Source organism: Papilio xuthus, unplaced genomic scaffold (assembly GCF_000836235.2).
Source record: "Papilio xuthus unplaced genomic scaffold, Pxut_1.1 DF827756.1, whole genome shotgun sequence".
In the NCBI taxonomy this organism is placed as follows: Eukaryota; Metazoa; Arthropoda; class Insecta; order Lepidoptera; family Papilionidae; genus Papilio; species Papilio xuthus.
In genome coordinates this window covers 3565331-3584854 of record NW_013530893.1, presented here as the reverse complement: position 1 = coordinate 3584854, position 19524 = coordinate 3565331, and the positions used below count along the sequence as shown (strand labels likewise).

Genomic DNA, 19524 nt, shown 5'->3' with positions numbered 1-19524 from the left:
TTATAGCGCTTTTCGCATTTAATCGCAAATTCTTAGAGTTTATTCGTTCAAGTTTAGTGTTTAGTTGCTATTTCATATTTTGCTTGATTTAAACTTACTCAAATGAATAGATAGTACGCAAATATCAATAAAAATATTGACAACTGAAGGAGAATTAGAGTAATGAAATGTAATTTTTGTATAACAGAAAGAGAATAATAATTATAAATAATATCTTAAGATTCTCTCGCTAAACAGTAGGATGAAGTTCCCGATATAAAAGGCAGTTAAGAAACCATGCATTGCGAGAAAGTTCCTGTCTCTGCAGCCCTGACCACTGGTTAATTGAGTCATAGGATTCCACAGTCGATGGTGTTATATTTTTAATATAATATATTTTGTAATTTTTTTTATATATTATATAAAATCTATTATATTTAAAATATGTATAATAAATAAAACAATCAATTAGTTACACATACATTTATTACACTTAATAAAAACTATAGGTAAAAAATGGCAGATTGTCAATAGCTGACAGTGAAGATTGGCAAAATACATTATGCACTAAATTACTAGATCACCTAAGAGAAGTTTAGACTTGTCTCCTAGAATAGATTTCAGGTGTCTATTTGTGTGATTTTAATACTACAATGATGATTGTTGTTCGAAAAATATTTTTAAAAGTAAATTTCCTGTACTTTTCTTCAATTCTTGATTCCCAATGTGGTTTTGGTGGACCCTCGGTTAAACAGAAGACTTGACAGAGTTGTTCGATGATGGGATATAAAGTTGAGAGTTTATATATTCAAGAGTAAATCTTGGATGGCTTACCATGGGTTTGTGAGTCCAAAATCTTTGTTTAAAAAATATTGCTATCTCTGTTTTGTCAAAGATAAAGACAGAGATGATGTTATTTTGTTCTCAGGAAGACACGGATAGTATGAATTTAAATTTAGAACTTTTTCAGGTATAAGTGCATATTTTATTTTTTACTTTTTTATGGTGATTTTTTGCTGAAATCTATTCTATTTACAATAATTTATAATCTAATAATTGAAGCAAATATTATTTAGTGAAACCCTGCTTTTTAGTGCATTGTTATGAGATCACAATTTAAAATATCTTTTTCACGGATAAAAATGCAATAAGAAAATACAGAGATTCTTTGGACGAGACCATATTTTGTTTACTGTAGAATCCCACTGCCGTTACGTTGTCAATTCCCATCTGTGTCATACTTTTACAATACAAGGAATATGTATGAAAACAATTTGTCTTACGGCAGTGGAATTCGACGTTTATGATGTGTAGATATAGCGAAGATATATTGAGATTTGTACTTCAAAGTTCTTAGATTATATGTATTGTATAGCCAAAATGGTTAAATTTAATTCTCATTCACTCTCTGCTTTTAATTGTAACATTTCTTGAAGAATCACACACAAAGTTTTTTCATTATTTTTGTTAAAATTCATATTAGGTTTTTTTTCTTTAAAAATTGTGTGACTTTTTGTCTTTTGTTTTTCATAACAATCGTGATTTATTACAATGGTAAATATTGAATAATATTGAAACTTAATTCCTGTTGTCTAAAGCAAATAGTCAAAAAGTGCATCTTCAAAAATAAAAAATGCTCAAAAGTTAAAGGCTATAGTAGTTTATAGTTTTGCGAAAAATTAATCATACTGTATATAACATTTTGGTTTAACCATAGAACATAAATATAGGAAAATTTATGGATGTTTTTAATCCGTTCAATGGATTACAATAAAACTCTCAGGAATTTAATAATACTGACACAGTTAACTCTTCTGTAAAATCATTAAAATTATAAACGCCTAAGGAATAATCCAACCTTTTGTTTTAATATTCCAAAAAAAAACTTTTTTTTGCTGTTTGTTTTTTGACAAGTTATAAAGAATGTCAAAAAAGGTTGGATAGTCTCTTAAATAAAATAAACCCAAAGCATAACATAACTAAAATCAACTCAAGCCACATACTTATGTGCAGATCTATGGAATTTTTAATTTTAATGCTAGCAATCCTATTTTCTCTAACCAATCAGAGCTAATTACGCTATGTGTGGTGTCGCCACCGTCGATAATACAGACCGCTGATTGGCTGACACTATAGCGATCATTCGAATTTCAATTGTCACTGGAACTGACAATAACTTTCGTTAAGTCACGTGACTGTCGCGCCTCAGACATACATTTTAGGAATTCGCTATGGAATCGCTTCGAATCGAATGCATTTTGTTTAATCGCTCCGAGTACAGTAAATTGTCATTTATTGCGTTGTCAACGCATAGCGTAACAAAACACACCAAACTATACCACATCACAGTTACGAATTAAATCCTATCACAGACTACAAATACCAAACCTAAAAATACTGTTAAATCAAATGCTGCTTAAAGCAACTTTATAAATTGCAGATTAAAATATAAACTATATTAAGCCTATGGCAAAGAAAAAGTAAATTAGTGTTTGCTGTAGATATTTTAAGGGAAAAAAATGTTTAAAATTACAATAATGTCTAAATATCTTTAGTAATAGTTACCATTTCTTGATACATTTTTTACTTTCGTAAATAAAAACCTTGATATATTATTTCGTATGCATGTAAGCGATTTCTAATTGTGATTTATACTCTAATTAAAATTATAAAAGTATATTTATAGTGGAGTAAATAATTTCATTGGTACAAAAATAATACCTAATACTTATTTATAGCGACTTACATTAAACATTTGAAATACTGATCTTTGTTTTAAAATGAATACGTGACATATAAAAATATGACAAGTGTTTTATATTAAACCAATACACTTTTAAACTTATTGAATTTCCCTTAAATTCATCGATAATTTTGCCGTCTTGAACATAATATTAATCTATTTTTTCTACCTTAATTCTCAAATATATTGAAAACTAAAATTTAAAGCTTTGAAAAAAAGTATTTTTATTTTATCTTCTAAACCATTTATAAAGTTTTCGTATTTCGACTCTAAATGTGTAATCACTTCAAATTAAGTTCATACTGTGAACTAAAGCATAATTTAGGTGTTATAATTAGAATCACACTGTCATTTCGAAAATCATAAAACGTTGAAATATTTGAATTAATGATATCTTACGAATAAAACTGACCACACAAGCTAGTTTACCTTAATCTTATTAAAAGTAGTGAGTGACCAATACAGTATGTCTCTATACAAAAACAAAAATTACATCCTTATTATTCCCTTTATAAATTAAAGGAGGGAAGATTATTTTTGCCAATTTCGACTGCTTAATTACGTATCCTGGCAACATTAAAGTGTCAATGTTGCAAATTTGACATTGACAGGTGTCACAAGACATTGACAGCTGACACAATTTAATTAATGAAAGGAACACATTACGTCCACGCGGGATTTATAATTCAATAACTCTAATTAATCAAACATCAAGAAACACGCGGTTATTTTATTCCTAATAAGAAACAGTCTCTGAAAGCTTAGACTTAAGAAAGTTTAGCAGTCGTGATTAGCAGTGGTTCCCAACCTTTTTAAAAAAAATATATAGCAACATTTTTTGATTTAAAATAAATTTATACAAAAAGAGAATAACATGATTATAAAACAAATACATTCAGCATTTCTTTTCCAAAAGCTAAGCCCATATCAATATACATAAACAAATATATATAAAGAGAGAGGAGAATTACAAAAGTGGTTTACTGTTGATAAAAATTTAATAGCAAACAATTTTTTTTTTTTTGGAATATTATCTGTGTATTAATCAGTAATTCCTATACATTTTAATTTTAATTTTTAGGAAAAAAAGGTTGACAATCACTGTATTTTGAAATGTAAATCAAGTGCGATCTATCACTACGTGGTGTATAAGAGAGCTATGTGTAGATGTGGAACAGCAACAAAATTGTCAGTATCGTGCTCATAAAGCACATCGACACCGGCACCAGCACAGCGAAACGGAGAGACCTACAACATTATTTAAATGGTAAAACACATGAAATAGAAAGAGACAAATATATTGTTGACTACCTGTCTTTAAAACGATTTACATTTTTTTTTGTAATCACAACACCTTTGCAACTTCTGCCAGAGATTGGACATTTCAAATTCACTTACAAATTACATGACAACAGAACACTACGTCCAGCAAATTCCCCTTAAAGCTATAAAGAGACCGATACGAACTTATCTGGCCCAATGGGCATAAGTACTAAAGTCATTGACCTTTAATACGTGGACAGGCTATAAGCTGTGGTATTTTGTGCCTTTGGATTTTTGGGCATTATGTGGCTGATGGTGACAGTTGGTAGCGGTAGCAAGAATTATCCATCTGAAGATATCATTAACGAAAGTACAGTAATTCATTAGCGTCCGTTTGTTTAAACCTGACTTTAGTTGCCTTGTCTTGTAATAGGTTTGACATTTTATCTGACAGAATTAGCCGCGAAAGTAGCGCCACTCACCAGCCGAATAAGTTTTCAATCTCCTAAATGGGAAGAAGTGATCGACAACATTACCTCCAGAAGGGCGTGCGTCAGAGCGGCGGGTTGGGCTGCGGCTCGCTGCGGCACAGCGCCGTGCTCGCGTCTGGCAGCGCCTCCGCCCCCGCCGCCCCGCCCGCCTCCGCACCTCCGCCCGCACCTCCGCCCGCACCTCCACCCTCCGCACTCTCACGACGTACCTTACCTAATACGCGATAATTCATGAATACAAAGAAAATCTTAATACGACAGGGGTCATTTGTTTATTGTACAAAAGTATAGTTTACCCTAAACAAAAAAGGTAACATATTTATAACTCGTTTTAATGTTGTCTATGTATCTTGGAAACTCTTCAAAACAAATTAATAAACAGATTTTTAGGCAGTGAAAGCCAACAGTTACAAAAGAATCAATAAACTTTTATAACTTACTGGTAAAACAAAGACATCCAGTCTGCTGATTCGCTTGTAGCGATGTGGTTGGTCTGATCTCTTTCTGGTCTTTGGACTGCTCGTTCAGACATTTCTGATAGTAGTCATATTCTTTCACATACCTGGAATTATAGAAAAATATATGGTAACATATTAAAATGAACACCTTAACAACTTTAATAGGAATTGGTAAAATTAACAATTAAATATACTTACCACACAGGCGGCCAGCGGTTGTCCGCTAAATATTCCCTCGAGGATTGACTGAGATGTCGCGCGCGGCACACGCGGTCGTACGCGCCGCACAGCCGCCACGTGCACCACTCCGCTAGGCTGTGTGCGTTGTGCAACTGAAACCGAGTGTGTAATGTGTAATATTACTCTAAATGTGTAATGTTAAATAGATTGTGTAATTTTGCCTTGAATCTGTAATGTTACTTTTAATGTGTAATTTAAATCAAAGTGTGTAATGTAACTCGGAATGGTTATGTTACTTTAAATGTGTAATCTTACGTTTATTGTGTAATTCTTCTTTTAATGTAAAAAACGTATCAATTACCTTAACGGGCTCCAACAAGGACAGGCATATTTCAACAACTTGATCCTCTTCGCCGCATACCCTGTAAAATTGTACGCATTGTTTTAAAATTGATTCTTAAACATACTCTCAAAATCCGTCCAAATAGTATAAAAACCCCCTAATCACCTGGGAGTGGCCAAATCTGTTACCTGTCTTGATGCTGCAGGTGCTCAATGACCCTGGCTTCTACGAGATTAACGAGGCGATTCATACAGAGACGATTAGCCAGTTCCAATAGTTCGAGGCATCGCGTCGGCTCCACCGTTGGTATCTTGTCAGAGTATATATAGCAGAGAAGGATTTGGAACGCGTACATCTTGACGCCGGGGAATGAGATCTGTCAAAACGAGACAAGTTTATTAATCAAACTGATTGTTGTGAAAATATATCTTAACATAGCACAAACACACAGTAACTTCGGTTTAACAAATTAATTTAATTCAAAGTTCAAAGGAGCAAAAAAAATCAGTAGCACTAAACGTGTTAAAACGGATATAAGAAAAATTCCCTCCTATCCTTTGGGGATGGACTTACCACTCTGGACGTGCTCTCCCTAAAATGTCCCTGGAACATAGCCTTCATTGGATCACATCGGGCCATGAGCGCCGCGCGGTGAGCTAAATGTATCCCGTCGTCCAAGTCAAACGTCACGTCAGCGAACATGTTGCGTTCTACGCACATTTCACGCAATCTTTGCGGGAATGACTGCAAACATAAAATTAATAATTGGGTTAATTTGCCAACATTAAAAAGAATGTGTTAAGATAGTTGAATAATCGGCAATACGATATCAGTAACTTTTTACACACTTAAAGCGTGTAGTGGAAGGAAATTATTTTATTTTATAGGAATTTGAAATTTTTAAGAATATCTACCATCTAACTCCACCTTATAGATTTCTTTACCGATTTTGAATTCTTGTGAAAAATATTTACTACTCATAAATGCTAATAAATGATTACTTTAAAAACTCTTTTAATGCTATCACAATGTACAAAAACGAACAATAACTAATTTTCATAGTAAGGGCTTTATCTTTAAGGACTTAATCGACCTAATATAACTAGCAATCGACATCAAAATGATGTATTCCGAAATATAGAACGCCCAGAAAAATAGAAAATTTCGTCATATTACGATAAACCTGTAACCTAATACTTACAGTATGAAATTGTAACATAAATCCTTTATCGAACAAAAGATGCTGATCCAGTATAAACTGGCTTAGTTTGCTCAGCTCATGGAAGCCGAGAAGTTCTGCCGCTTGACGTATCTCCTGTAATCATTACCAAGCAATTCACAATATTAGTGATATCTATTTTTTTTATATCACAAGGTGGCAAACGAGCGAGCGGCCACCTGAAATCGCTGATATAGCGAAGTGATCGTTGCCCATAGACATACGCAATTGCATATGCGTTGCCTAACTTTAATCGACGGAGGAGAGGATGCACACAAAAAAAATATTTTCCCTTTACATGCATCCTCTCATCCGGAAAGTCCACTTCCACTTCCCATCCTTTCCTTATAAGAAAAAGGGTGGTAAGGGAAAGAGGACTAAATTAGGCCTCCGGGACGCACACATATCAGACGAAATGCGGAGTATTTCACCGGGCGAGCCGGGCCAATTAGTGCGAAGATGTTAAAGCGGGCTCTACCACTGGTAAATTGATTATCATAAAACATTCTTTCATATGTATAGACAGAAAAGTACATCTGGCCCGATGAGCATAAAGGTACGCGTCCATTTTACCACGCTGGACAGACTAGGCCCGCATTGGATTTTATTTTGCCGTTACGCCATTGCGGGCTGTGTGCGCGGTGCGTCCGGCGAGGATTAATGGCCGCGTACCTTTTGTCAAATTAAATTATGACAGCACACTATACCAAGCTTTTAATCTCAAAATGTATGACGTATTGTTTGGAACAAAATAAAAACCCCGTGTATAATATTACATGAAGAATAACCACAACACGCCAGTAACCCAGAGGGGTAGACAGAGACCATGGACTATTTGGCGCGGTCATCTATCGTTTTTTATAGACTAATGTTTAAAAAAAAGCATAGAATAGAGCGTATAAATGATATTAATGTGCGATATACAAAAATTATGTCAGTGAATGCCAAATAAAATAATTTTAATCCAAAATAATATTAAAATGCTTTAACGTGAATAAAAGATGCCAAAGGAAAACATCTACAGATGAATAATATCTATTTTAAAAATAATAATAATAATCAATAAATAATGGAGAATATTATTAACAATGGAGTAAATTAATAATTATGATTTTTATGTTATAATTTATTATAATGAAAATTACCAGTAGTAATCCGATCGCAGCGGACTGCAGGACATAATTTTAATTATTTATTATTATATAATTATTATTTTCATTTTTTTTTAATAATAATAATAAGTAAAATATTAATAGTTTGAGATATATTATAATATAAGTTTATAAGTAATAAAATACAGAAAAATATAGAAGCAATAGAAATATTTAAATTTATAAATTGGAAAATTTTACGAAAGCTTATTTTTTAAAATATATGAAGCAAAGATATAAGTAGATTATTAATTTTTAAATAATAAAACTACATGCACACTTCTTTTATCATATAGATAATTAAAATTAAAAAAAAATCAGAGAAATATCAATTTTGCATACAGATGTCACACACACAAAAATATTGCCATCTCTTTTTTAATAAGAATGAAAGAGACGACAGTATTTATTATCAATCTTATAAAGTGCTGAGAAGCTTGTATTAAGTTAACACTTTGAACGCCATTGCAACTTTAATTGTCGGTTTCGACTGTCTTTGACTGTTTGTGACTGTCATTGAAAAGAAAAGACAACAAACATTTTAATATAATTGTCACGGCAATCGAAACCTAAGTCAATTATTAAAGTCATCGGCAGTGAATGTGTTAAAAATTTACCTGTTGTTTAAAGGCACTACTATCCAAAGTCCCGGTGTAAATGAAATTAATAATTTCTTGCATCACATTTTGTGATATCAACTTGCTCATCGTGACTATAGTTTGGGTTTGTGAGGTCGCATGTTGTATTTTGTCGCACTGAAAAGGTTAAGAACATGACAATAATAAAATTAAAACCTATATTAAGTCCTAGTACAATTTAGTTACTTTGCAAAATTTTAAAGACGACGAAAAGGAATAAATCTCTCAAGAGATCTTAGAAGAGATAAAACACTAAAAAACTCTTTTGACTGGAAGGTTCAGAATAATTACTAGAAAATATCCTAAAGACTTATCACCTTGACAACTCTAATAGAGTTAATCGCAGGATGGTTGACTTCTCTGTATAGATCTGGTGGCTTCCTGCAATTATCACTGAGTGGTAAAATCTGACAGGAAGATCGCCGCTTGATCTGATCCCAGACTCTAAAAAAACATATAGCATTTAAACTCCCAAACTACAAATAATAGTAAACGGGTTCTTTACTTCTGGGGAACATTTATGTAAGCTAACATAAAAATCTAATTTTAATAGTGTTGACGTACGAAATAACATCTAATATTTTTATTATAGTATTAGCTGTAGCACGCGACTTCTTCTGCGCGGAATTAAATGTCAAAACTTATTATAATTTGTAGCCTAGGTATTCTTCTAGACTATGCCAAATTCAACGAAGACCCTTTAAGCCGTTTTGGAGATACCTTCTAACGAACATCCATCCATCTAAATATTCGCATTTATAATATTAGTAAAAGGTGTTTCAGGACTATATTAGCCGTTATTAACAATACATTTCTTTTAAAGTTGATTGGTTAATATTTTTGTCTGACCTAATTTTTGTTTGTGTAAAAGACTTACCTCATCTGCTTGGCTTGGTCTTGCCTAATCAAGTATTCAGTATCTTCATTAAAGTCGCCTGTTGTCGCTTCTCCCATACTGCTCACCTATAAACATTAAGCGCATATAGTTAACTATCGTAGCCTTCTTTCCTTGATACAAGAGATTCCAAAACTTTTTGTTTCAACCCTTTTAAAACTTTGACTAATTTCAGCAAACTCCTTGTTTAATTTCCACCATACTTTCTAACCTAACTTAACTTCAATTCTCGCCAACGTACACCCCCAAAATTGTCTGTAATGGTTGTTCTGGACCACTTTAGAAAATCAATGCTTCAAAGAGATATACTGACATCCAAACAACTGACCTCTAGATTTTGTTTAATCTTATGACTCAAGCAACCAGTGTTTAGAGCTGCAGAAATAGGAACCTGACTACAATGCCCCCGATTTCTAAACTAAATGCCTTTGGTATCCAACTCTTATACCAATTGTTTAGCGAATGCTTCTTAAGGTGTTGATCGATGCTAATAACTTGCTTTATTACTAAGTACCTTTTTGTACACTTACCATACTACTCTCGCTGGAGCTACGAGCCAGTTCAGCTGATAGACTGACACAATCCGTAGTAAGTAGACGATGGAAAGCCTCACACGCCGCCGCCAACATGAACCTATGTACGGGAAAACCTTTCGCGCCACAGATTATCACCATGTCTGAGAAATACTGAAAAGGAATTTAACTTCTAGTTGATATTCGTGATACATATTAAAATGGTAGTAAAAGTAACTAATAAACTTATTAATAAAATTTTCACTATCTACGCTCTACGAGCTCTAACTACGATCTACGCTCTAATTGGTACACCGTAAGCTTCCATTGCCGTAGAAACGTAACATTGGAGCTTAGATAGCATAGGCTCTAAGCATAGGAAAGTTAATTTTATTACCTGTTGACGTAGTAATGTCGTCATATTTTCTAAATAAACGCTGTTCACTGTCACCACTTCGGGTTCCATCGGTCTCGGTGGTCTAAAAGGGGCCTGAGACAAGAAAAAAAGAACAACATAAGAATACCTTTTTAAAAACTTTTACTTCGATTGGATAATAGAACATTTGTGATCCCCTAAAGTCTCATGTTATTTTAAAATTGCAGGACCCCCCAGGATACGGCACCGGGTACCCCCAAAGGTTCGCTTCCCGGGGGCTTCGCACTTCTTGTACCCAAGGATTAAGACGGCTTTGGTTTTATGCTATTACCTGCAATTATTTAAGAAGATTTATGCTATTACCTGCAACAATGGCCGCTGCACTCGCTTCAAGTTAGTCATCCAGAATCTCTGCTGCCTGCGAGCTATAAGGGCAGCGCGGATAGCGTTCTCAAACACCTCGTTAACACCATAGTATGTGAACACTGATGTTTCATAGTAGTATATACCGAACTCATGAGCTAACGCACGCCCTTGATCCGGCATTACCAAGTCGCTTTTCCTTGGGGCCCTGGAGAATTTTATTCAATAAAAAAACAACACAAATGCGAAATTGATCAGTGTGATTTGGGGGTCTTAACTTCATTTGAGTGGTCTCTATAGTAATATAAACTAAAAACCAAACATTTAACATAATTTATAGAAGAATACGGCAATCTAAACTTTGTGGTGACAAACGTACGAACAGATTCTTATCCACGACGATCATGGCTCACCATAAATCATAGATTAACTCACCTAATAAATGGGCTGCGATCTTTGCAGTAGTTCAAATATGTCTCATCTCTGTACATATAGCGTAGATCATTCTTACATCCGACTAATAGCACTGGTGTGTTTGGACAGAATCGCCTACAAATGAAGAAGTATATTAATTATTTCTCACCATTTTTCACCATTAATTACTTTAAAATGAATTTGATAATGTTCAAATTACCTGATTTCAGGATACCACATAGCACCGCAATTTCTTAAAGATATCGGATTGGTGATTGAAAAACACAATAAAACAACATCCGATCTGAAATAAATTACTGTATCTAATTATATTCAGCAATGCTTCTTTTTGATTGAAATTGAAATAAGGATTCACGATATTGGGCGAATGACGTAAATGGACAACAAATTTTACTTTGACGGTCAAAGGGTTAACAGCTAAAGTGTTCATCTCTACTGTACTTATACAAGATTTCAATTTCATCCATTGGCATCCAATTCTAGATTATTTTACCTTCCATAAGCAAATCTTCTATCCTTTTCGTGATCACCAAAAGTATCCCATAACCTTAATGATACGTTCACACCGTCAACCACCTCCCAAGATCGTTCAAGGACCTGTTTGGAAATAAGTTTATGAACTAATTAATTAACCTTTACTTTCTAATACCAAAATACCCGTATAAAACTACTAACGTACTATTTATTCTGTTTTATCAAAGATAATGAGAGGGATGACGCTATGTTTTATACGGGGAGTTTGTTCACAGAAACAGAACTCACGCTTACCCTTTAAATTAAGGGTGTTAAAGTCTTAGTTACGCTGGCCAGTTGATTGGTCGACTACACACATCTTAGTATTATGCAGTGCATCATAATATTTATAAAATTTAATGATTGGATTAAAATAATCGATTTTACTTTCGCCTTTATAGAAATACATTAATTTCAACGACGTACTTTGCTCACAATTAACTCTGTACTCACATCTTTGTAAATCCTATATTGATCAATGGCCCATACAGTCGGGACGTGAGTGGTCATGAGCTGAGATAGAGATACGTGTTTGTTGCACGCCCGGGCGCAGATCAGCCGCGTCTTGCCCACAGCTGTGTCACCGACCACCACGCACTTCACCAGTTCCTGGTGAGGCTGCTCGTTGTCCATGGTCTACCAGAAAGAAGCAGATATGTAGATGCTAATATGATGTGATAGAAAGAGATAGACGACTGACAGGCCCCGAACATAAAATTTATGACGCGTACCAAAAACAATAAGATCTTTTAACAGTGGCAGAGCCCACTTTAACATTATCGCACGAATCGGCCCGGCTCGCCCGGTGAAATACCACGACGACACAGAAGACAGGCGTGAAGTGGAAGCAATTCCGCGTACAGTCTGATGAGTGTGCGTCCCGGAGGCCTAATTTAGCCCTCTTTCCCTTCCCACTCTTTTTCTTATAAGGAAAGGATGGTAAGTGGAAGTCGACTTTCCGGATGAGAGGATGCATGCGAAGGGAAAATATTTTCTTTCTGTGCATTTTCTCGTTTATAATAATAAAAAAAATCTAGTCTGCGTATTGTGGTTATTTGTCTGAAGAAATGACATATTTCTTTTTATCACCAGGCAAAAAGTAGTCTTATTTTTTGTGTTACATAAATATGCCTAGATTATTTTCGTCCAATAATTTCAATATTATGCCAAACACAGAGACAAATAAATATAATGTTGTAAAAAAATACCTGTTTTTACGCTATGGTGCCTGTACAACATATTAAAAACTAGCAGTCGTCCCCGGCTCCGTTCGCGCGGAATTAAAATAAAAAAAAAATTAGTACCCTATGTGTTCTGTAACGAAAGTCCTCAAATATGAATAATTTTCCCCGTTTTTGCAACAATTCTCACTGACGCTTCGCTCATGTTGGTCGCAGCATAATGTTATACAGCCTAAAGCCTTCCTCTATAAATGGACTATCCAACAAAAAAAGTTTTTCAAATCCGACCAGTAGTTCCTGAGATTAGCGCGTTTAAGCAATCAAAGCAGTAAAAAGCAGTATATAAAAGAATTTCGTTGCGTTATTTACCCAGTAAAAACGACAAACACACCTAGGCCTTTTAGCCCAACCCAATCAAGCAAATGCTTTTAACGTAAAAATATTTTTAAACCCGCATTTCTATGAAATCATAACAACGTTTACTGTAAGATTATTTTTATATAAATTACTCATAAATTTCTACGCAATTTAGTAGAGGTTTTTTAATCTATACCCTTTATTTTAACCTATTTCGGCGTTAAATATTTTACTATTCTTTCAGCATCCATAAAATTATGGAGATTTATTTATTTACAAGCTGTTGCTCACACTTTGTCAGCGTAGAATTAAAAAACAAAAAAATTACTTCCGCATGACCTATTTTCCATTAAAATTCACATCAAACTCGGTCCAGCCGTCTCAAGATTACCGACAGACAATAAAAAAATTGACTTTTCGTTATAAGTAACGTAAAATACATTACGGGCACTAAAGATAACAATTATTAATAACGAATTATTATTATTATAAATGCGTAGGTTTGGATGTTTGTTAGAAGGTATCTGCAAAACAGCTCAACGTAATTCGATGAAATTTGGCTATGCAGAACATAGTCTAGAAGAAAACATAGGCTACTTATTTCGTTTTTTTTTAATTCCTTACGCACGGAGTCGCGGGAGACAGTATTTTTATTAATTTTATAGATAGATTGGACAATATAATAATCGCTAGTTTTATTAGACTATTAAATCTAGAAAAACCATGCATAACAGAAAGCGTACAAAAAAAACTCTGAGAGTGAAGTGTTTTGTTTCATATTTTTTACGTAACAAATGTGAGTTGAGCAAACACCCTTGAATTTGTAATGCGACGATGCTTTTAAGCTCTATGTTTATAGCTCGTTTTAAGTACAAAGTGTTAATTTTACATTACCTTTTAGAAAGCACTCTGTTTAATTAATATGGATTTTTCAACTACAATTTAAAAGAAGTCGTTTCCATTTAAAAACACTTGTAGAAAATTGCTTGACTATGGTCTTTATCTATAAAAAAATATTTTATTATCAAAGCAACTCCTCTTTTTGAATCACGGGCTATTATACAAAGCTTTAAATCATGAAAAATTATTAAAAAAATGACCTATAATGATAATATTTAAAATTCTTTTAATTTTTAAAGTCGCGTGTTCTTTTATGTTAAATAACTAATAACAATGCGACCCAGTTCCAAGTTTGTTAAACCGTTTATTGCCGACCATACTCTAATTTAACTACCGAGATTTTATGTAGTCGCTTTAGTATCATAATTTCATAACCAAGGCTACCTATCGTCTTATTACCTACTAAAGTACTAAAGTCTGTAACCTAGAGATAGACATTACTGATATCCATAGATCTTGGATATTGATTTGGACATCCTGACACAGATATCTGGATTTACCGCCAGTCCTACAAGCTAGATCTATCTAGTAGTTATTTGTTTTTATTCCAAAGGAATATCAACACGTGTTTCAATAAAAGAAATTGACAAGTAGTAGTTGTAGAGGGGACCTACAGAAAGAGGATATTTCCCCTTTCTATGCATCCGCTCATGCACCAAATCCAATTGGATTTGGTGTATGAGCGGCTGTTATTAAGAGGAATTCCTCTACCCATCATTTCTATATCAGAAAAGGGTGGAAATGGAATGTGGACTAAAGTTAGGCAGCAGATATTATTCTATGCGTTTTACTAGAACATTAGTATTGTCTATCACATAAATGCGTGAATTTTCCTTAAAATAAATCTTAATATCAACTAAAGTATGAAAGCAGTGGCTGCACACAATTTATAACAAAGATACTCGAGATGTAATTCAATAACACGACAACAAAGGACGATGACAGACGTCCTATTCAGATGCAAATAAAAGTTATTTTTAGCCCTTTGTTAACATTACCACTTGTATGTACTACATTGAAATGTTTCTTTGCTATTTCGCTAACATAAAATGGATTTATTAACGTGGAAATGTAAAATAAGTTATTGAAATCTCGCAATTTATTCGAGATATTTTTAATTTTCATTATATCGAACGGAAAACCATCCGCGCGGAACAAAAAAAAAATATGTGTCTTCCAGACTATGTTCCGCATGCCAAATTTTATAAAGATCCGTTGAGTCGTTTAGGAGATACCCAAACATCTATTTATCCATCCATCTAAACTTTCGCATTTATAATATTAGTAAAATTAGTAAGATTTATTACATAATAATGTATCAAACACCACCATCTAATAAGATGGTGGTGTTTGTAAAGGCAGTTGCCGCCAAAACTAAAATGATTTAAAAAGATAACGTCCAAATATAAGTCAAAATGTTAACGTCAAAAAAATTATTCAAAAACAAAAGAGTTATTTGGACCTAACAAAACTTATTTATAAAGAGAAGTAATTCTTTAGACAGTGTGGCTATACAAACTATAAAGGAGTATGAATGCAAAAGAACACATAGAAGGGATTTACTATAATTGGATTGTCACACAATTGATGTCGTAATAAAAATGACATCATTGATTCCTATACTCTACTACGACAATGATATAAGCAAACATTAAATGTACAGAGGGGAGTTAATGAGTTATCATAATTAAGTTTTACTTTTGTACACCTGGTCAGATAACTTTGTAAGTCTATCTTACTAATATAACTTAACAGTTGGATTAAGAGCCCAATACAAAGCAGTTATTCTAGAAACCACAGCCATTGTGAGAAGGTTCCTGTCTCCGCAGCCCTGACCACTGTTTCCTTGAGTGATTGGATTCTGCACCCGGAGGTGCTCTATTTTTAAAATAAGAAAAATAAATTAATATCTTACTAATATTATAAATGAGAATGTCTAGATCCCATCTATGCAGTAGGCGGTCATTTGAAGATATCTCAAAGAATGGCTGAACAGACTTAATTCATACTTAGGCATACTTATAGAACATAGTCTGAAAGAACGCACAGACTACTATTTTTTGTTTTTAATTTTATAAGTCACTGGTAACAGCTAGTATATACAGATGAACATTATGTAAATGTCTTATACAAATAAAGGCTGGCAATACATTAATCACCCTATTGTTTGTGCGAGTAACCACTTAAAATGATTGAAGTGGTTATATGTCAACTTGTTCAATAAAATGTTACAGGCATATAAGTAAAAACTGTAGAAGAATTGATAACCTCCTTCTTTTTTAAATCGGCTACAAGGGGCTTTAATAGCCTAAAGGTTGAGGGTGCGGACATGACTGTTAATGAGCAATGTACATAAATTTGGTTTTTATGATGAAATTATTGTTTTTTTTTAAGACTTTTAGAGACTAATTATATAGTTTTAAACATTTTTTTTAAAATTAACAAATAAAAAATCAATACCAAGAAAGAAGAGATTATGGATTTCATATGATATGAATTTGCCATAAAAAGATATCCGGAGGACTTTTTTCAAAAACATCTCTTTCAATCATTTTCAAACACAAAAACTTTTGCTGTATAAATTCATAAAATATATTATTTAAAGGAATTCTTTTATGTACACACAATATGTGATTAATAGATTATTAATAATAATTTTTCAACAGGTATAATAATTTTAAATTTTGATAAATCTGTGTTTTTAGCTAAAAGACTTGGAAATGAAAGCTAATTAACATTTAAAATGGAAATATTTATTTATTAAAATAGCTTGAACATATTAAATTTTATTTCAAAAGCTTTAAAAGAAGTAAATATAATATAAAGATTACCTTGAAACATCCTTTTTAATTTTAAATAATTTACACGATACAAAGTATAATTTTGTAGATATAAAAACATTATAAAATTATTTCTGTCTCCCCCTCAAGAATGTTAAAAATTCAAGTATTATCTAAAATAATTTAATTTAATACAAAATTTAAAAAAAATTACAGAGGAAAGTTGATTGTGTCAAAAGTTATTTTGACAACAATTAAATAATGTTGCCTTATAATTAAAAAAAACACGATTAAACAACAAAAGATTAGAGCACGATAATATATGTTTGTCTTCTAAATTATTACGATCTAATAAAAATAAGGCAACATAAAAAAAATAAACAGAACCATTTCACCAAAGTATTGAAATTGAGGTATAATAAAATAACAATTAAAATTATATTTAAATTAATTTAGTGGAAACCTTGAATAGTTTATTTTAAGTGTAGATTTTATTTGGATTCAAAGTCAATTTCACATTTCCACGATATGTTAAGTTCTTTTGAATGGAATTTAGCGTTACTTACATGTGTTTGTCTGCTTCTTCACAAAATAATTTTAATCATATGAACATTTTCACTTTCTATTTCACTAAATATATTCACACATTAACACAAATAAATGACATTAAGTTAGAGAAAAAGCCGTGAAAAAATATAAATGTAGTTTCTAACCGGAGCTAAAACAGTCTGAAGTTGATTTTGTAGCAATGCAGTGTTCTGCGCATGTTTTATGAATGAAGAATCCCTCGCGCAGACCCTCTACAAAACGGGGCGAGCACATTTTAATTATGTTATTGATAAAGTCTGATGAGTCAATGAACTTGTATATTGCCTTTTGTTCTAATATATTAAGTTTGATTTTACCTAGACTATGTGATGTACTTCAATTAATAAATACTTTGTGCTGCAAAATTGATGACAAAATTGCCAACATCCTTATTACCGCTGAAGTTTATGGAAGGACTAATTTTGTAACAAAGGCTTTTCTTAGATCTATGTTTTTGTAAGAGCGGTTGTTTTTTTGAATGTAAAAGATTCATATTTAGCTCCATTTTATAAAAAAAATAGTTTCTTATTTCAAAGCGCCTAACATAATATACTACGCAATAATGTTTGTTGTGAATACATTTAAATGAGATTAACGTTATATCAGGGCCTGTCTGTTACCCATTCTGCATTTAAGTGTTACTAATTGATAACTAGGTTTCATTCTTTCATATAAAAATGCATTTTAAAACGAATTAAGTAACTCCTTTTTTGTGAATTCTGTGTACTAAATAATCTATGATGACGTGGTATGATTTTAATAAAATTAATTTTGTTTTTTATTTTTATAGCTTTCGAAATTCATTTCTTAAATAGGTATCTTTTCTCAATTAACGTTGCGAAATAATTAAAGTAAATTAATAAAATATCGATTTACTTTTTCATGCAATTTCAAGACCGGCCACCAAGAAAATCAGTTAGAATTAAAAAAGAAGTTACAGACTTTTTGTCTTCAGGCTTCTGTCAGGTGATGGTTTTGGAAAATACACCGTGTTTTACAATTTAATAGAATATTGTATATTGGGACTATGACGCCAAATATTTTTAAATTATTTTACATTCGATATACGTAACAAACAATTTTGTACCAACATAAAAAATGGCTAATTTTGCGTTGCTTTGGAAGGCACGCATTATCGAGAAATATAGATCGGAATATGAAAAAGAGAAAATTAATTCAGTGCTACAAACCAATGTTGAAGTTCCGAAGAACACGTTGATGCAAAAATGGTCACATTACAGTTACAATACGAAAAAACGTTTGGTAAAGAAGTTTAAACATTTGTGCCCCGAAGGATCTTCCGTTTTCAATTTATTGGTTTATTTGACAACCGATCAGACATTTCCAAATTTCTTAATGAAGAGCGTCATTGGATTTATTGGAGGGATTGTATTTACATATTTATGCTTCATGTTTTTCGTATTTCAATTATCAATATCCCTGATGCATGCTACTATTATGAGCTCGATAATCGGCGTCCTACTTACTTTGGGATTGGCTTTTAGCTATCGAGTAAGGTAAATATATTTTTTTTCTTTTATAACTTTAAAGACCTTCACGTTGTCAGGACAGTTGTATTTCAATGCGCATTGCGACTATAAAATTTAAAGTTAAGTTGTAACCGCAATATGACAACGAAAATTTTTTTACGCTAATAAAAAATGGCAGTGATTCTACCAAAGTTTTTTTTTACGTAAGGCGACAAACAAGCAAGTGGCATTAATTCGCCTAAATAGCATAGTGGCTGCTGCACATAGACATCCGCAATTGTAGATGCGTTGCCTATCAACGGAGGAGGAAACGCATATTTCTCCTTCCTCTTTACCTCCTACATCAAATTCACTTCGTCTTCCCATCATTTACTTATAAGAAAAGGGTGGGAAGGGTTAGGGACTAAATCCTCCATCACACATCAGACGAAGCGTAGCATTACTTCCACTTCAAGCCTGTGTCTTCTGTGCATCTTCTGTGTGGTCGTGGTATTTTACCGGTCAAGGTGGCCTACTCGTGCAATAGATGTTGTTAACGTTTACCATTGTTAAAAATGGGTATATCGCGAGGTCATAACTATCCAAGCCACGGACGAGGTTGGATGTCTGTTGTCTGGTGTGTCTATTCCCGAACTAGTGTTAGGAAATCATATCAAATAGTAATTATAA

At 32.9% G+C, this 19524-nt stretch overlaps 2 protein-coding genes across 2 annotated transcripts in view; one reads left to right on the top strand and one right to left on the bottom strand.

Moving 5' to 3' along the window:
- Positions 1–4905: 4905 nt before the first annotated feature.
- Positions 4906–16859, bottom strand: RhoBTB (Rho-related BTB domain containing). Its single transcript, XM_013309929.1, has 18 exons — positions 16829–16859; positions 15751–15875; positions 12013–12195; positions 11540–11643; positions 11246–11329; positions 11047–11160; positions 10612–10819; positions 10270–10362; positions 9891–10046; positions 9343–9428; positions 8783–8909; positions 8445–8582; positions 6659–6772; positions 6031–6201; positions 5646–5833; positions 5476–5536; positions 5133–5266; positions 4906–5038 (listed from the first exon to the last, which is right to left on the bottom strand). Exons 1-18 carry the CDS (start codon positions 16836–16838, stop codon positions 4906–4908), a joined length of 2229 nt encoding a protein of 742 aa, XP_013165383.1. The 5' UTR covers positions 16839–16859.
- A 1366-nt stretch (positions 16860–18225) lies between these two features.
- LOC106116400 (uncharacterized) overlaps positions 18226–19524 on the top strand; it is a 39789-nt gene continuing 38490 nt past the window's right edge. Inside the window, exon 1 of the mRNA XM_013310227.1 lies at positions 18226–18882. Within this exon, the coding sequence (XP_013165681.1) occupies positions 18464–18882 (419 nt within the window). The 5' untranslated portion in view covers positions 18226–18463. The remainder of the gene's footprint in view (positions 18883–19524) is intronic.

Excerpts from the sequence above, each read along its gene's own strand:
- RhoBTB (XM_013309929.1), bottom strand. Across the intron at positions 11,644-12,012 it reads AATATAGGATTTACAAAGAT|GTCCTTGAACGATCTTGGGA; the intron begins GTGAGTACAGAG and ends ATTTCCAAACAG. Across the intron at positions 5,267-5,475 it reads CCTTGTTGGAGCCCGTTAAG|TTGCACAACGCACACAGCCT; the intron begins GTAATTGATACG and ends ACTCGGTTTCAG.